The following is a 13,122-nucleotide window of genomic DNA, read 5'->3' on the forward strand; positions in this document are numbered from 1 at the left end:
GGGGGGAGTGGGTCCCGATTCGCCAAAAACATGCTTTTCATTATAAGGGCCCCTGACTCAAACTCTAAAAAAAAACTAAACAATCTAAAGGTTAAAGAGTCAAGTTCTTGACTCAATAATAAAAATAAAATAAAAAACTGCTTAATTTTAATGTTTAATATCTGTTGTTTTTCACGCCAGTGAAATCAATGAAAATTTTCAAACGTAGTTGAAAGAAATTCTGATTCAGGGCCAATGAAGAAAAAAATCTTTTGAACCATGGAGAAGAATTTTCACATGACACATGAGAGATTGGCGTAATTCCAAATATTTTTGGAATAAAAAATCTCTCTTGTGTGCGGAACGTGCGTCAATTGTTTAAGAGATAATAACCGAGGTCGGACAGGAGAAAATATATTTGGAAAATTATCTTTCAGTTTAAAAAATAAATAAATAAAAAAATAGTAATAAAAAATAAATAAATAAATAAATAAAATTAAATAGTTTGTGTACTTCAAATTCGTCTGTTCAGGAACAATTAGACCGATTTTGCTAAAATTTGTAATTTTGCCATATAAAATTACATAAAGAGTAATAAAATATACAATAATTATGATGCAAAAATTTGTATACCTTAAAACTCAAATTTTTTTCTACTTATGAAATAAAATAACAAAAATAATAAATAATAATTAAAAGTTATTTTTTGCATGGAAACATCCTTGGGTAAATGAATTTTAAAATTGTGTGCAAAAATCCCCACTCCCCTTTAGTATTTCAAGGGTAAGGAACCCAAATCAGTGGAATAAAAGATGTTTATTCAGAGAAATTACGTTTTTGTGCCCGATTTCGTGACAAAATATCGTTTGCAATAGTTAATGAGAATATTTGAAGTTACATTTTTAAAACACAGAATCCTAGTACGTAAAGATCCTGTCATTATATTAAAAGTTTTATAGGGTGTTGTTTTTCTTTTCTTTTTTTGTTTTGTTTTTCTTTCTTTTTCGTGCACTGTACGTATAGCTCACTTAGGTATACATGTACGTATTTACATCAAGCGTGTATAGAATACATGTGTATGAGTGACCTTCTTGTATATATTTAAAAAGACATATATACATACGAGTGCATTTATATACGTGTGTATTTATATACATGTGTATATACATGTACATGTAGTTGCAATGTAGGTATATATTTACGTTCATACAATGCATTTATGTATGTTTACGTTTAAGTGTACTTTTGGAGAACCAAGCAATAGACATGATTATTCAGAGAATTGATATGTTTATTCATTTAGATGTAATAAAAAGTAATCAATAACTTACAATTCTAATTACTATGCAGTGAATATCACTTGTTGAAATTATGGCTACAATTAATAATTGTATTCAAGATTACTTACAATTTTGGATTAGGATTTGTGGTAATTATTGTTGCTTGTAATCGTATGTTATGATTTCAAGTAGCCACGATTACTTGCAATCAAAAGTACCTGTAATAGCGTATTGTTACCATTACATGTAATCTAAACCCTTTTTCGTTTCTTGTAACTGTGAATAATTGTAATGACGATTACAAGTAGTTTATTACTATGTACTTTTTAGTTGTAGTCAATTAAAATTGCAGTCTGTTTCAGAAGTCGGCATGCAGAGAGCCAAAAAAATAACAACAATAATAAATAAATAAATAAATGAACAACCCTTAATAACTTTTGATCCTCACGTTCTGGGACTCAGTGAAGTTTTGAATTGTATGGTATGCAATTTGTTACATCATTTTAAAGTAAGAAATTTTACATGGTAAATACAAAATTTGAGCGAAATCGGCTGAATAATTCTTCAGAAATCGAATTTGAAATATACGACTTTTGAATTATACGACACTGTTTTCTGTATTTTTTTTGATTTTAATAATCATTTACCCGTATGTCCTAAATAAGGGCTGGTCGGGGAAAATTTTTCCATATACGACTTTTTTAAAAATCAATTTTTCTAGAACTATTCAACCGATTTCGTTCAAATTTTGTAATTTGCAATGTAAAATTACTTATTTTAAAATAATGTAAAAAATTTTATAACTTACAATCAAAATTTTTTTCGACTATTATTAAATAAAATGATAAAAAATAGTAAATATTAACTAAAAATTTTTTTCTCCCCCATTGAATTATCTTTGGATAAACGCCGACCGGCCTGTTTAGGGGTCAGGGAACTGACCTTGCATCAGAAAAGTTCTGGGATCGAATCCCGGGTGAGGCATGGATGTTCTTTCATTTTCTGTACTATCTGTCCTTACTGTGAGAGCAACGTTGGCCCACCTAATATGGTGCCCCTGAAAGAGTGGTCAACAAATATGCCTTTCAGATGCCTGCATGACCTAGGTCATTCTTCAGGTGGGCATTTAAAAAGAAATATTTGGATAAACGAATTTTATAATTGTATGCAAAAAAAATTTTATTCTCTCAAAAATTTCTCCAAGTATAGCGAAATACACAGAAAGTAAAATTAACATTTAGGGGTTTAAATTTTGGATCGTTTTCCTGACCAAACTTTGGGGACCTTATTTATCAGATTACGGCTATTCTCTATATTTCAGGGGTCAGAAATCTGAATTAATGGGGAAAAAAAGGAATGCTTATTCAGAGGAAGTGCGTTTTTGTGTCTAATTTCGTAACTTGAAATATTGTTTGCACTTATTACTTAACGAATACGAGGTCACTCACTAGAGCCCATAAGATTGAGTCCTAGAACGTGAAGATCCGATCATTAGAAACAAAAGATATTCAAGTTGGTCCGTTTTTAATTATTATTATTATTTTTTCTTGGCGCACTGCATTTCTGTTGAACAGTATTTCAAGAAGTTATTTATTTTAAATTTATTCTTGACTAATGAAGAAGGAGTGAAGACTAAAGGAATAATAATGAATAATTACAAAATATTTCTAAGTAACAAATACATTTTTTTTTCATAACTCAGAAGATTTTGAATAATTATTCATTAGTCTCATTCATTATGATGAATGACAAAATGCCTATCTCTGGTTTAGAATTAGTAAAAGCTTCCTTCATTATAGAGATTATAAAATGAAGTAAATTTTATTTGTACTAAGTGTTCAAATCAATGTGTCAGAATCCCTGATTTAAATCAAAATGGGACAAAGGATTTCATTCGAAATAACTGATTTTAAACACTATGTCAAAATTACGGATTAAAATTGAAATGGAACAACGGATTTTCATCTGAATCAACTAATTTAAATCAGTGGCGACAGCTCAAATCACCGGTTTAGTATTAAACTCCATTTATTATCAATCACACTATGAAAGATAAAATATAATGCAATCCTGAANTCGTTACTTTTTTTAAAAATACTTGTACTTTTACTCGTTACTTTTTAAAAGTAACGTTGCCATGTATGGTTGAGAGTAGTTTTTAGCAGTGTGAAAGTGAAAACGATAGAAAACCGAATAGTTAAAAAGTTTAGAGATTGTGATAAAAATTTTATAACAATATCAATTTCGATATGTATCGTATTATCAGGTTTAGGGGACGAGATAAAATACAAAAGAACAATGAAAGTGATTTTGCATTTTGAATTATAATAATTGCGTCTTGAAAGAAACAAACAAGTTGAAAACTGATAGCTTATATTATAAAAGTGTTTACGAAAGAATCTAAAATTTAAAAGAATATTAAATCACTAAAAATGACTTTGATTATTTATTCTATTGCATTTCTAATTGCAATTATAAGTCAAAACTCTGATGCCACAGATGTTTTTGAATTTCAAGACTGTAGTAAGTAAAATTATGACAATATTTAAAATAAACATTTAACCATACATCTTTGCTATATTTCGTAATATAGTTTAAGGTACAAATCCGTGGGTTTATAGCAAATTTCTGAAACATTTTAGGAGTCGCATATTTTTTCCTTGCCACTTATTATAAAATATTTACTTTTAACTAACAAAAATTATCTATCTGATGTGTATACGTGGTGTAATAGTGAGACTATTTGCCTTCCAGCAAGCACCGGGTTCAAATCCCAGCTTTTTTCGATTGACTTTTGTGTCTAATTTTCGTTCGTAAAAAGATTGATAAGTATGTAATATGTTTTGTTCGATTTAAAAATTATTATTTTTTTATTTAAATAAATTTTTGAAAAGGAAATAGGGTTGGGGAGAGTGGGGTCAATTGTAACAGGGTACGATTGTAACAGAGCAAAAAATTTCGAGTGTCGAGTTCTAGATTTGGTTCCTAGGTGGCGCACAAGGTGTATTTAATAAATCTACATGTACACCCCTGCTCGCAACCATTTTTATGCACTTTTGAAAGAGTTACATCACAAAAGATATTTTCACGCTATTTAAGTACTTTTTTGGTAATAGATTATTATATTGTAACAAAATAATTTTGTTTAAACAAATAAAAATTATTAACCGAATATGTAAGTGGACACCTTAATTAACATTTCAATAAAAATGAATTAGTTTTGTTAATTAACTAGCGATGTTTTTAACAAATGAAGCTGAAATAGCGTCTTGGGGACGATTGTAACAATAAGTAAAGGGACGATTGTANTTTTTTTTAAGAAATTTTAAATTTCTCAAAAATGGTCCAAATATTTTTAACAAAAATTTTTGCAAGGGCATATCTTGATAGAATACATAAGCTATAAAAAAAGTTTTAGTGTAGCATAAAAACTAAAAAAAATTTTTTTGAACGTCCACTGTAGCCTTAAATCACTAAAAATGACTTCGATTATTTATTCTATTGCATTTCTAATTGCAATTATAAGTCAAAAATCTGGTGCCACAGATGTTTTTGAATTTCAAGACTGTAGTAAGTAAAATTATGAGAATATTTAAAATAAACATTTAACCATACATCTTTGCTATATTTCGTTATATACTAGTTTAAGGTAGAAATGCGTGGGTTTTATAACAAATTTCTGAAACATTTTTATGAGCCGCATATTTTTTCTTCGCAGAAAGGCGATAAAAATATTCTTATAATTAAACTCAAGTTTCAGGCATTCTCAAAATCTTTAAGTTGATTTAAAACTGACTGAACTCGTGTGTTGTTAACAATTGGATAAAGTCAGCAAAATAAAATCGTACCCAATAATTCATTGATCGAAGTGTAGAACTTTCTTTTTATTATTATTTGGCATCTTTTTTTATGTTTTAATTTTGTAGCAAAAATAGCGGTAAGGAATTGTTTTAGACCAGTGATTTCTAACTGGTGGCCTGGGGGCCGCATCCGGCCCCGCGAAACCTTTTTTTGTGGCCCGCGAACTAAAATATATTAGTCGTCATTTTTTTGCGGACAATTTTCGTAAAAAATCTATATGGGTTTAAAATACTTTTCTCGTTAATAAAAACCAATTTCTTCGTTTTTGTGAAATTTATCATACCAACGGTATGCTCGAGTTTTCTCGGGAAAATAAATATTTGCAATCTATGCATACCCGAATTAACTCGCGAAGATCAGGGAACATGTTTTGATAGGAATTTTCAAGAGGTGTATTTCTTTTGTCAGTTCAAGTAACGAAATTAATTGATTTCAGTCCATTGCTGAATGGCCACTCGAATATAATATATTTTGTTATCATATATTTTTGCATTCTGTTCTGAGAACACTTTAAAAGGAAAATGACTCGATATTTATTCACTGATTTAAGGTAACGGAAAAGGAATTGCGAACTTTTCTAACATATCTGTAAATCCACATCCTATTCCATTGAATGACATCATCAATATATCTGCTGATATAACTCTTCATCAAGACATTCCAGATGGAGCGGTAATCAAAACAAACTTATATAAAGTAACCAGTCTGTTCGGGTTTACAATTAATATTCCTATACTTTGTATTGGAGGTTACGGATCCTGGTAAGCAAATGTTTCATATTTATTTTTGCGAATCTATTAAATTGGTCTATTAAATTAAATCGATGCATTAATTGGTCTAATCTTGAATTAATTGATCAATTAATTAATATGCATTCCTAAAAGTGAAAAGCTACCTTTAAAAGCTTATTTGTACGAAATATCGAGTATAGTTCGTTCACCAGGAGTTGGCACTTGGCTCCACCTCCTCGGACGAAGAGTTTATTTCATTACGGGAGCAAGAAGAAAAAACGTCTCCGCGCTTGAAAGTGAGACAACCCTTAAGGCCCTTTCTACGCTGAAAGACAAGTCAAATTGAAGGAGCTATGGGTAGGAGAATGGGAGGAATAGGCGTGGACATTAGTGGACATAGGGGGTGGAGATATACTGAGCGACCATGGAAGTCCGGGTTACATTTTTTGGCAAAACTCAATATTTAAAGGGTGCGCCAAAAATAGATCACGCAACTACACTTATTACTTTTCCACTATTTTTGGTGTATAAAACGGAGGTAGTGTGATTCCTTGTTACTCCTCTTATTTATTTAATTATTTTTACACCATTCATNATGAACATAGAACAAGTATTGCATTGCTTTATATTTTTTTAAATAACTCATAATAATTTTAAAGAGTAAAACATTGTTTTAGTTCAATATTTTTACTTTATTTAAGTCATGTCATAAGGCATTTTTAGCGCAATTTTTGCATTTTTAAGGGCATTTTTTGCACATTTTAAGGGCATTTTTTGCACATTTTAAGGGCATTTTTTGCACTTTTTTTTTAAGGGCATTAATTGGGATTTTTTAGGTTATCAAAATCCGGGCTCTATTTATTATTATTATTATTTTGCTTGGTATTATTTTTTGGCTGAGTAAAAACGTTATAAAACAAAAAGTTTGGACTAATTCTGCTGTGCTCGAGTTTTCTCGGGAAAATAAATATTTACAATATATGCATACCCGAGTTAATTCGCGAAGATCAGGGAAACGGTTAGCTTTGTTTTGATAGGAGTTTTCAAGAGGTGTATTTCTTTTGTCAGTTCAAATAACGAAAATATTGATTTCAGTCCATTGTGGTCATTGCTGAATGGCCACTCGAATATAATATATTTTGTTATCATATATTTTTGCATTCTGTTTAGAGAACACTTTAAAAGGAAAATGACTAGATATTTATTCTCTGATTTAAGGTAACGGAAAAGGAATTGCGAACTTTTCTAACCTATCTGTAAATCCACATCCTATTCCACTGAGTGACATCATCAATATATCTGCTGATATAACTCTCCATCAAGACATTCCAGATGGAGCGGTAATCAAAACAAACTTATATAAAGTAACCAGCCTGTTCGGGTTTACAATTAATATTCCTATACTTTGTATTGGAGGTTACGGATCCTGGTAAGCAAATGTTTCATATTTATTTTTGCGAATGATCTATTAAATTGAACAGATTACTAACATTGCACTAAAAAAAAATTATCAACCGTTGGTCATATTTACATCTAGAAATTTTTTTTAAAATTTCCAATGAACTGCACAATCGGTCCTGCCGATGAACAGACCTAGTGGGTTCTCCAGAGATGGTATCCACTCTTTCAGGACCACCATAATGGGTGAGATACCATTGGTCATGTTAATTTGGACGTCTAGTTTCTGCCACCCTAGATGGCAGCACCGAGACTCTATTTGGATGCTAAAGTGCACCAGCAATTTAATTTTGCCGGAAATACCAAGAATCAATAAGGCACTCCAGGGATCTTTTACATGCCGCATAATCATACGACATGGCCGCTGAGGAAATCCGGTGTCTGGGCCGGGGATCGAACCCGCAAACTTGGGCTCAGAAGGCCGACGACAAAGCAACTGCGCCACACAGCCACATCTAGACATATATTGCACAAATAAGCTTTAAAAAGTCTACATTGTTAGTTGTACAAAATAAATAATAGCATAAGCTTTTCTTTTAACATTCTTAAATCTTGTTACATTCAATATGTAATTGAAAGCCTAATCAACAAATAAGCTTCCAAAGTTAGCTTTCCTAATTGTAGGAATGTTTATTAGTTTAAGGATGCTTATGTAAAAATGTAATTTTTAAGACTACACTACAATCGTTGAAACAAGAGTTTAATTGCAAGAGTTTTGTCGCATCAATTTCACAATAAACAGCAAATTCTTCAGTGATGTTTTATTGCGAAATTGAAAAAAATATCATTTATGTTTTATTCGTAAGTGTTGTTTTATTGCGAAGATGAGGCTCAAAAACTCTAGAAATTCAATTTTTGATGACTGAATCAACGATTGTGGTAAAGTTTAAAAATTATATCGGTACATGAACATCTACCGTTAATCAATATGCATTCCTAAAAGTGAAAAGCTACCTTTGAAAGCTTATTTGTACGAAATATCGAGTATAGTTCGTTGACCAGGAGTTGGCACTTGGCTCCACCTCCTCGGACGAAGAGTTTATTTATATCAGAGTAAGAAGAAAAAACGTCTCCTCTCTTGAAATTGAGACAACCCTTAATGCGCGTCAAACGCAAACAGTGGATTCTTCTTCAGTCACTCACTTCGCTTTTTCATCTGCTTTTATGTCTTTCGTTACTCGAGCTAATTAAATATATTGCAGTAAAATGTCTCAAAGAGGACAAACTACTCACTCAAAAGATAGAAATATCATCAAATTTATGAAATATTTAAAGTTAAAAAAATGACATAAATATTGCGAAGTAAATATTTTTGTTATGGATGGTGTTTTCAGTAGAAATGTAAACAATAACAATCTCGAGCTCGGCACCTACTCTAGTTCCGGTTAAAAAGTTTGCAGCTGCTTACTACATGTTATTCTAATAGGCGATGTTTTCAAACGGATAATTTTGTTTTCAATAAAAGAAATAAATTAGATAATTTCTGAGCTCAAATCTGCCGTATTTCATAAGATATTAATGTTATTATTGAATTTTGGGGAGTTTGGAGTGAAAATTTGTTTTAGTTATTTTGTTATTTATTATTAAAAAAGGTGACAAGCTCGCTAGATTTTGAATAACTCGCTTTTTTGGCAGTTTTCATTTGGCCTCTTTCCATAAGTTTATTACTGTTTGTTCTTGTTGCAAGCTGCGCACCATCTTACGTTAGTGTTAACACTTTTAGCATTGTAAACACAAGTATTGTTAGCATTGTAAACACAAGTAATAAGTAATCAAATACATTGTTTGCAAGAATCTCAAAGCACAACGATGCCAAATGGCTTTAAAATATAACGGAAACAGTAACCCGGAAATTTAGGCGGCATCGAGCTTGCAGCGTTCCCTAGTGTAGAAAACACCATCCATATAATCGCCAAATAGCAACCTTGTTCAGGATTGGTCACATCCTTCTCCCAAAAATAGCGAAATAGTAATGTCGGATCCCACGTGATGAAGGCGGAGCCAAGTGCCAACTCCTGATGAACGAACTATAGGCTTTCAATGACATGTTGAATGTGATAGAATTCAAAAACGTTAAAAATATAAGCTTGTGTGATCTGTTTTGTACTACGCGTTTTATTTAAAAATTAAAAAATTGTAGTAAATCTTTTTTTGTAGTGAGAAATTGAATAATACCTATTCTATTTGTTGATTAATGTTTAGCTTATGTTGTTTCTTTGTTTTCAGTTCTACGGAGCACTGCGAGTACTTGAATACTATGGAGATTGTGTGTCCTTTCTTTCCAGGAGATGAAAAATGCGGTTGTCCAGTGAAGGCAAACAGATACAGAGGATATAATGTGCCCGTGAGAATACCAGAGATTGGATCTATCTTAAAGGCACTGGCAAGGGTAATAGACAACTAGTCAAATTTATTTTTTGTGACTTAGCTAAGCAAACTCTTACCAGATCTTAAAGTCAAAAACTAAATATTTTCCTCATAAAGGCCTCATCTTTGCTCTGAATGTAAACAAAAACCGGTTCTGAAGCGTGCGAAGAAGCTTACCCTTTCCCAAATATGCACAAAGCAGAGTTTGTTACGTAACAGAACCGGTTGAACCTTTTCTCTTGATTCGGAGATAATCTTACTTATGGAGCCGCGATGGCTCAGGGGATAAAGCGTTCGCCTTCCAATGAGGTGAATCAGTGTTCAATCCCGGCGATTACTAGTCTATACGAATTCCGCATCCGGCTTGCACCGACCACAGTGCTGATGTGAAATATCCTCAGTGGTAGACGGATCATGGGTTTGAGTCCCCTTGCCGTCAGTCTAACCGTGGGGAGTTCTCGTGGTTTTCCTCTCCATGTAACGCAAATGCGCGTTAGTTCCATCAAAAAGTCCTCCATTAAGGCATATTTCTCCCAATATTTGATCCAGGAGTTCCCTTGTCTTCTGGATTGGGTTCAAAATGACAAGGCTACGGAGGTGAACATTAGTAGTCGTAAACACAGAAATAGGGTCAGCTGTTCAACGACGGTTATAAAATAAAATAAAATAATCTCACTTATGAGGCAAACATTAACATTGAAACCAAAACTGTTACGAGGCTCCGCTCCATTCACGTTGTGTATTATAAGCTAACCTCAATTCAAGAAGTCGGAGACTTTTTGTGATCACAGCATATCGCAATTAGAAACACAAAGCAAAAGATTTTTTTAAAAAATAACCCAGCAGTCTTTAGATTCAATTTCTTTCATTAACTTTTTCATTCCTAAAAATGACAAAATAATAGACTAATCGATTGTTTTAAAACATAATGAGTACTGGTATAGCATTTTTTTTTTTAAAAATTGTATATTAAAATTTTTCTGAATCTCTTTCTAGTTAACCTAACCAATCAAAAAAATTCTCCTAAGTTTGATTAGAAAAGGCAGAACAAAAAAGTAGAATTGTTAATGTGACTAAATATTCTCCCACGGCGATAACTTCGATGTGAGAAACAGTTAATACTACCAACTCTAACTTGGCCAACACCTATAATAGGCATTACTTTTCATGTTATTGACATAATACCATTTTGTAATGCTCCCTTCGAAAAAAGGTAAAAATTGGGAAAAATTGTCCTGACGTTGTAAAGCACAAAACTGAGTTCATAGAATTACAAAAAAAAATGAGCTTTGTCATCTTTTTCGAAATTTTTTACTAATGCAGGAAAACTATCAACAAAAAACTCGATGCTCGAAAAAAAAACAATTAAAATACTACTCAAATTTCAGGATCCACTATTCTAGCATTAATTCAGTCAGAATACTAGGAAAAAAAAATTTCAAGAGAAAAAAGAAAGATAAAAAATTGTGACGCAATTGGCAAAATGATTGTTATCTAATTTTTTTTACCCTCTTTATTTGTGATATTCACCTGGATTAGTATTGAAAACGATCCAGTTTGAACTATAGGTTAGAATTTCTGATTCTGAATTAAAACAATAAAAGCAAAAATATCATTCAAATGATGAAATTTTCTTTTATTCACTGATCAAGAAATATTTATGGGATCTCTCTGGTCCCATATCTTAAAAATAAACTCACCAATTTAATGCATAACAGAATTAAAAGTGAAAAAGAGAATTCTAAAAAAATTATCATTATCAAACAGCAGCGGTCGTCATAGAAACGCATGCAATGACGATGCTTTCGCACTGTTTACTATTACTCTTGAACACAGTTCAAAAGTGTGATGATTTCCAAATAACGCCATCAAACCCAAAACAAGGTCCATTTTGCAAATGGGTAATAAGTCATTAATTAAATAATCCCAAAAAACTGAAGCGGTAAGATATTGCTTGATTGGAAACTTCATTCGCTTTAAAAATAAACAAATATAAAATAACAGTCGACATATTTCAAGCGTTTCAAAAATAGACGCCCACTTTCAAGACTTACCAGAAAGTAAAGAAAACAAAAATGATTTCAAATATTAAAAGTTGCCAACGAAAAAAAAAAAGAGAAAATGAAGGTGAAACAAAACTAGAAAAACTACAGAAGACGAGAGAGAAAAAAAGATGGAAAACAGAACAAGAAAAATCAAAGTGGCCGAGAGGCAATCAGGGTAAAATGCATTTCCACGCGTTATGGAGAGGTGGGAAGGAAAAAATATCGTTAACAAGGGAATCAGCATTCGAAAGAATAAAACACGAATTTTTTGTTGGCAACTTTATGTTTTTTATTTCAAATCATTAGTTAACAAACTTTTTCCGGCTTGCATGCTACCCAATAGTATATGTTAAATAGATAATCCGAAGAAGCTGAAGCGGTTTATTACTTGAGTTAAAACTTTCAAAATATACAAATTGGAAATAACATTCAACATGTTTCAAGCAAACAAAAATAGGTGCCCAGACTCGCCAGATGTAAATGAGATGCGAATGAGATGTTGCCTGGTCACAGTCTTACATAAAACTTATTATGTAACAAAGTATAACTTAGTTACCATCTACCTATAGTAAAACGGATAATAAAAATGGCTCATGCGATAGAGTGGTCACCTTCCAACGAGGTGACTCGGATTCGAATACCAGCTTTGGCTGGTCGAAACGAATTCCGCACCCGGCTCGCACCGACCACAGAGCTGACGAAAAATATCCTGAGTGATAGATGGATTATGTCATCAGTCACTGACGAATCATGGGTCAAAGTCTTCATTCCTTCGAACTGAAAATGAAAGGTGTCCGCACTTTTTATCTTTTTGTAACGTAAATACGAGATAATTTTAATTTAAAAGCAATTGTCTATGCGGTCATGGTCATAATTATATGGCTACGTAGGGGAATATTAAATAAGGAGCCCGGTATTTAGTGATCGGCAGTTGAATTGTATAAAAAAAATGAATAAAAAAAAATTCAATTGAAAAGTTCAAATGACGACGATGCCTTGTTCGGCTACATAAGGAATTAATTGTTAATATAAAGATCACTTTTTCAAAGTCGGTGGTAAAATAAAATAAAAGCCTCAGTAAATAATGGAGTAACTCACTCACTGTAGTTAATTAAGTAATTTTTGGATTTTGTTATTAAAATCATAGTAATAAATTCTATTGACTTTTCTAAAAAATGTTTTTTTCCCTTACAGGGTCATTTCAAATATGAATTGAGAATAGTTACGAAGGAAAAAGCGAAAGAACTAATTTGTATTTCAATAACTGGGAAAATTGTTTGAAATTATTAAATTTCGCTAAAAGAGCCAAGAATTTTTTAATGTATCATCAAAAAACATCAAAATAAAATAAGTAATAATTTGTTGTTTATTTTTGTTTATAATCAAGCAATATAAAAAAAA

The 13,122-nt window shown here is 31.7% G+C and overlaps 1 protein-coding gene across 2 annotated transcripts; it reads left to right on the forward strand.

Annotated features, from left to right (window-relative positions):
* The first annotated feature begins 3,544 nt into the window (after window positions 1-3,544).
* On the forward strand, window positions 3,545-13,081 carry LOC122269420 (uncharacterized). 2 transcript variants are annotated; one of them, XM_043042446.2, is made up of 4 exons: window positions 3,545-3,782; window positions 7,070-7,280; window positions 9,536-9,698; window positions 12,916-13,081. In XM_043042446.2, the coding sequence occupies exons 1-4, from the start codon at window positions 3,692-3,694 to the stop codon at window positions 13,000-13,002; spliced, it is 552 nt and encodes a 183-aa protein (XP_042898380.1). In that variant the 5' UTR covers window positions 3,545-3,691; the 3' UTR covers window positions 13,003-13,081. The 2 variants fall into 2 exon arrangements, with proteins under 2 accessions (XP_042898380.1, XP_042898382.1); XM_043042448.2 differs by lacking the exon at window positions 3,545-3,782 and adding an exon at window positions 4,731-4,829.
* Window positions 13,082-13,122: the final 41 nt, after the last annotated feature.

This window comes from Parasteatoda tepidariorum, chromosome 5 (genome assembly GCF_043381705.1).
Source record: "Parasteatoda tepidariorum isolate YZ-2023 chromosome 5, CAS_Ptep_4.0, whole genome shotgun sequence".
In the NCBI taxonomy this organism is placed as follows: Eukaryota; Metazoa; Arthropoda; class Arachnida; order Araneae; family Theridiidae; genus Parasteatoda; species Parasteatoda tepidariorum.

Bases quoted from the DNA above. Each gene is read 5' to 3' on its own strand.
- LOC122269420 (XM_043042446.2), top strand. From the start codon at position 3,692: ATGACTTTGATTATTTATTCTATTGCATTTCTAATTGCAATTATAAGT. The intron at 3,783-7,069 runs GTAAGTAAAATT...CTCTGATTTAAG, and splicing joins TTTTGAATTTCAAGACTGTA to GTAACGGAAAAGGAATTGCG. The intron at 9,699-12,915 runs GTAATAGACAAC...TTTCCCTTACAG, and splicing joins TCTTAAAGGCACTGGCAAGG to GGTCATTTCAAATATGAATT.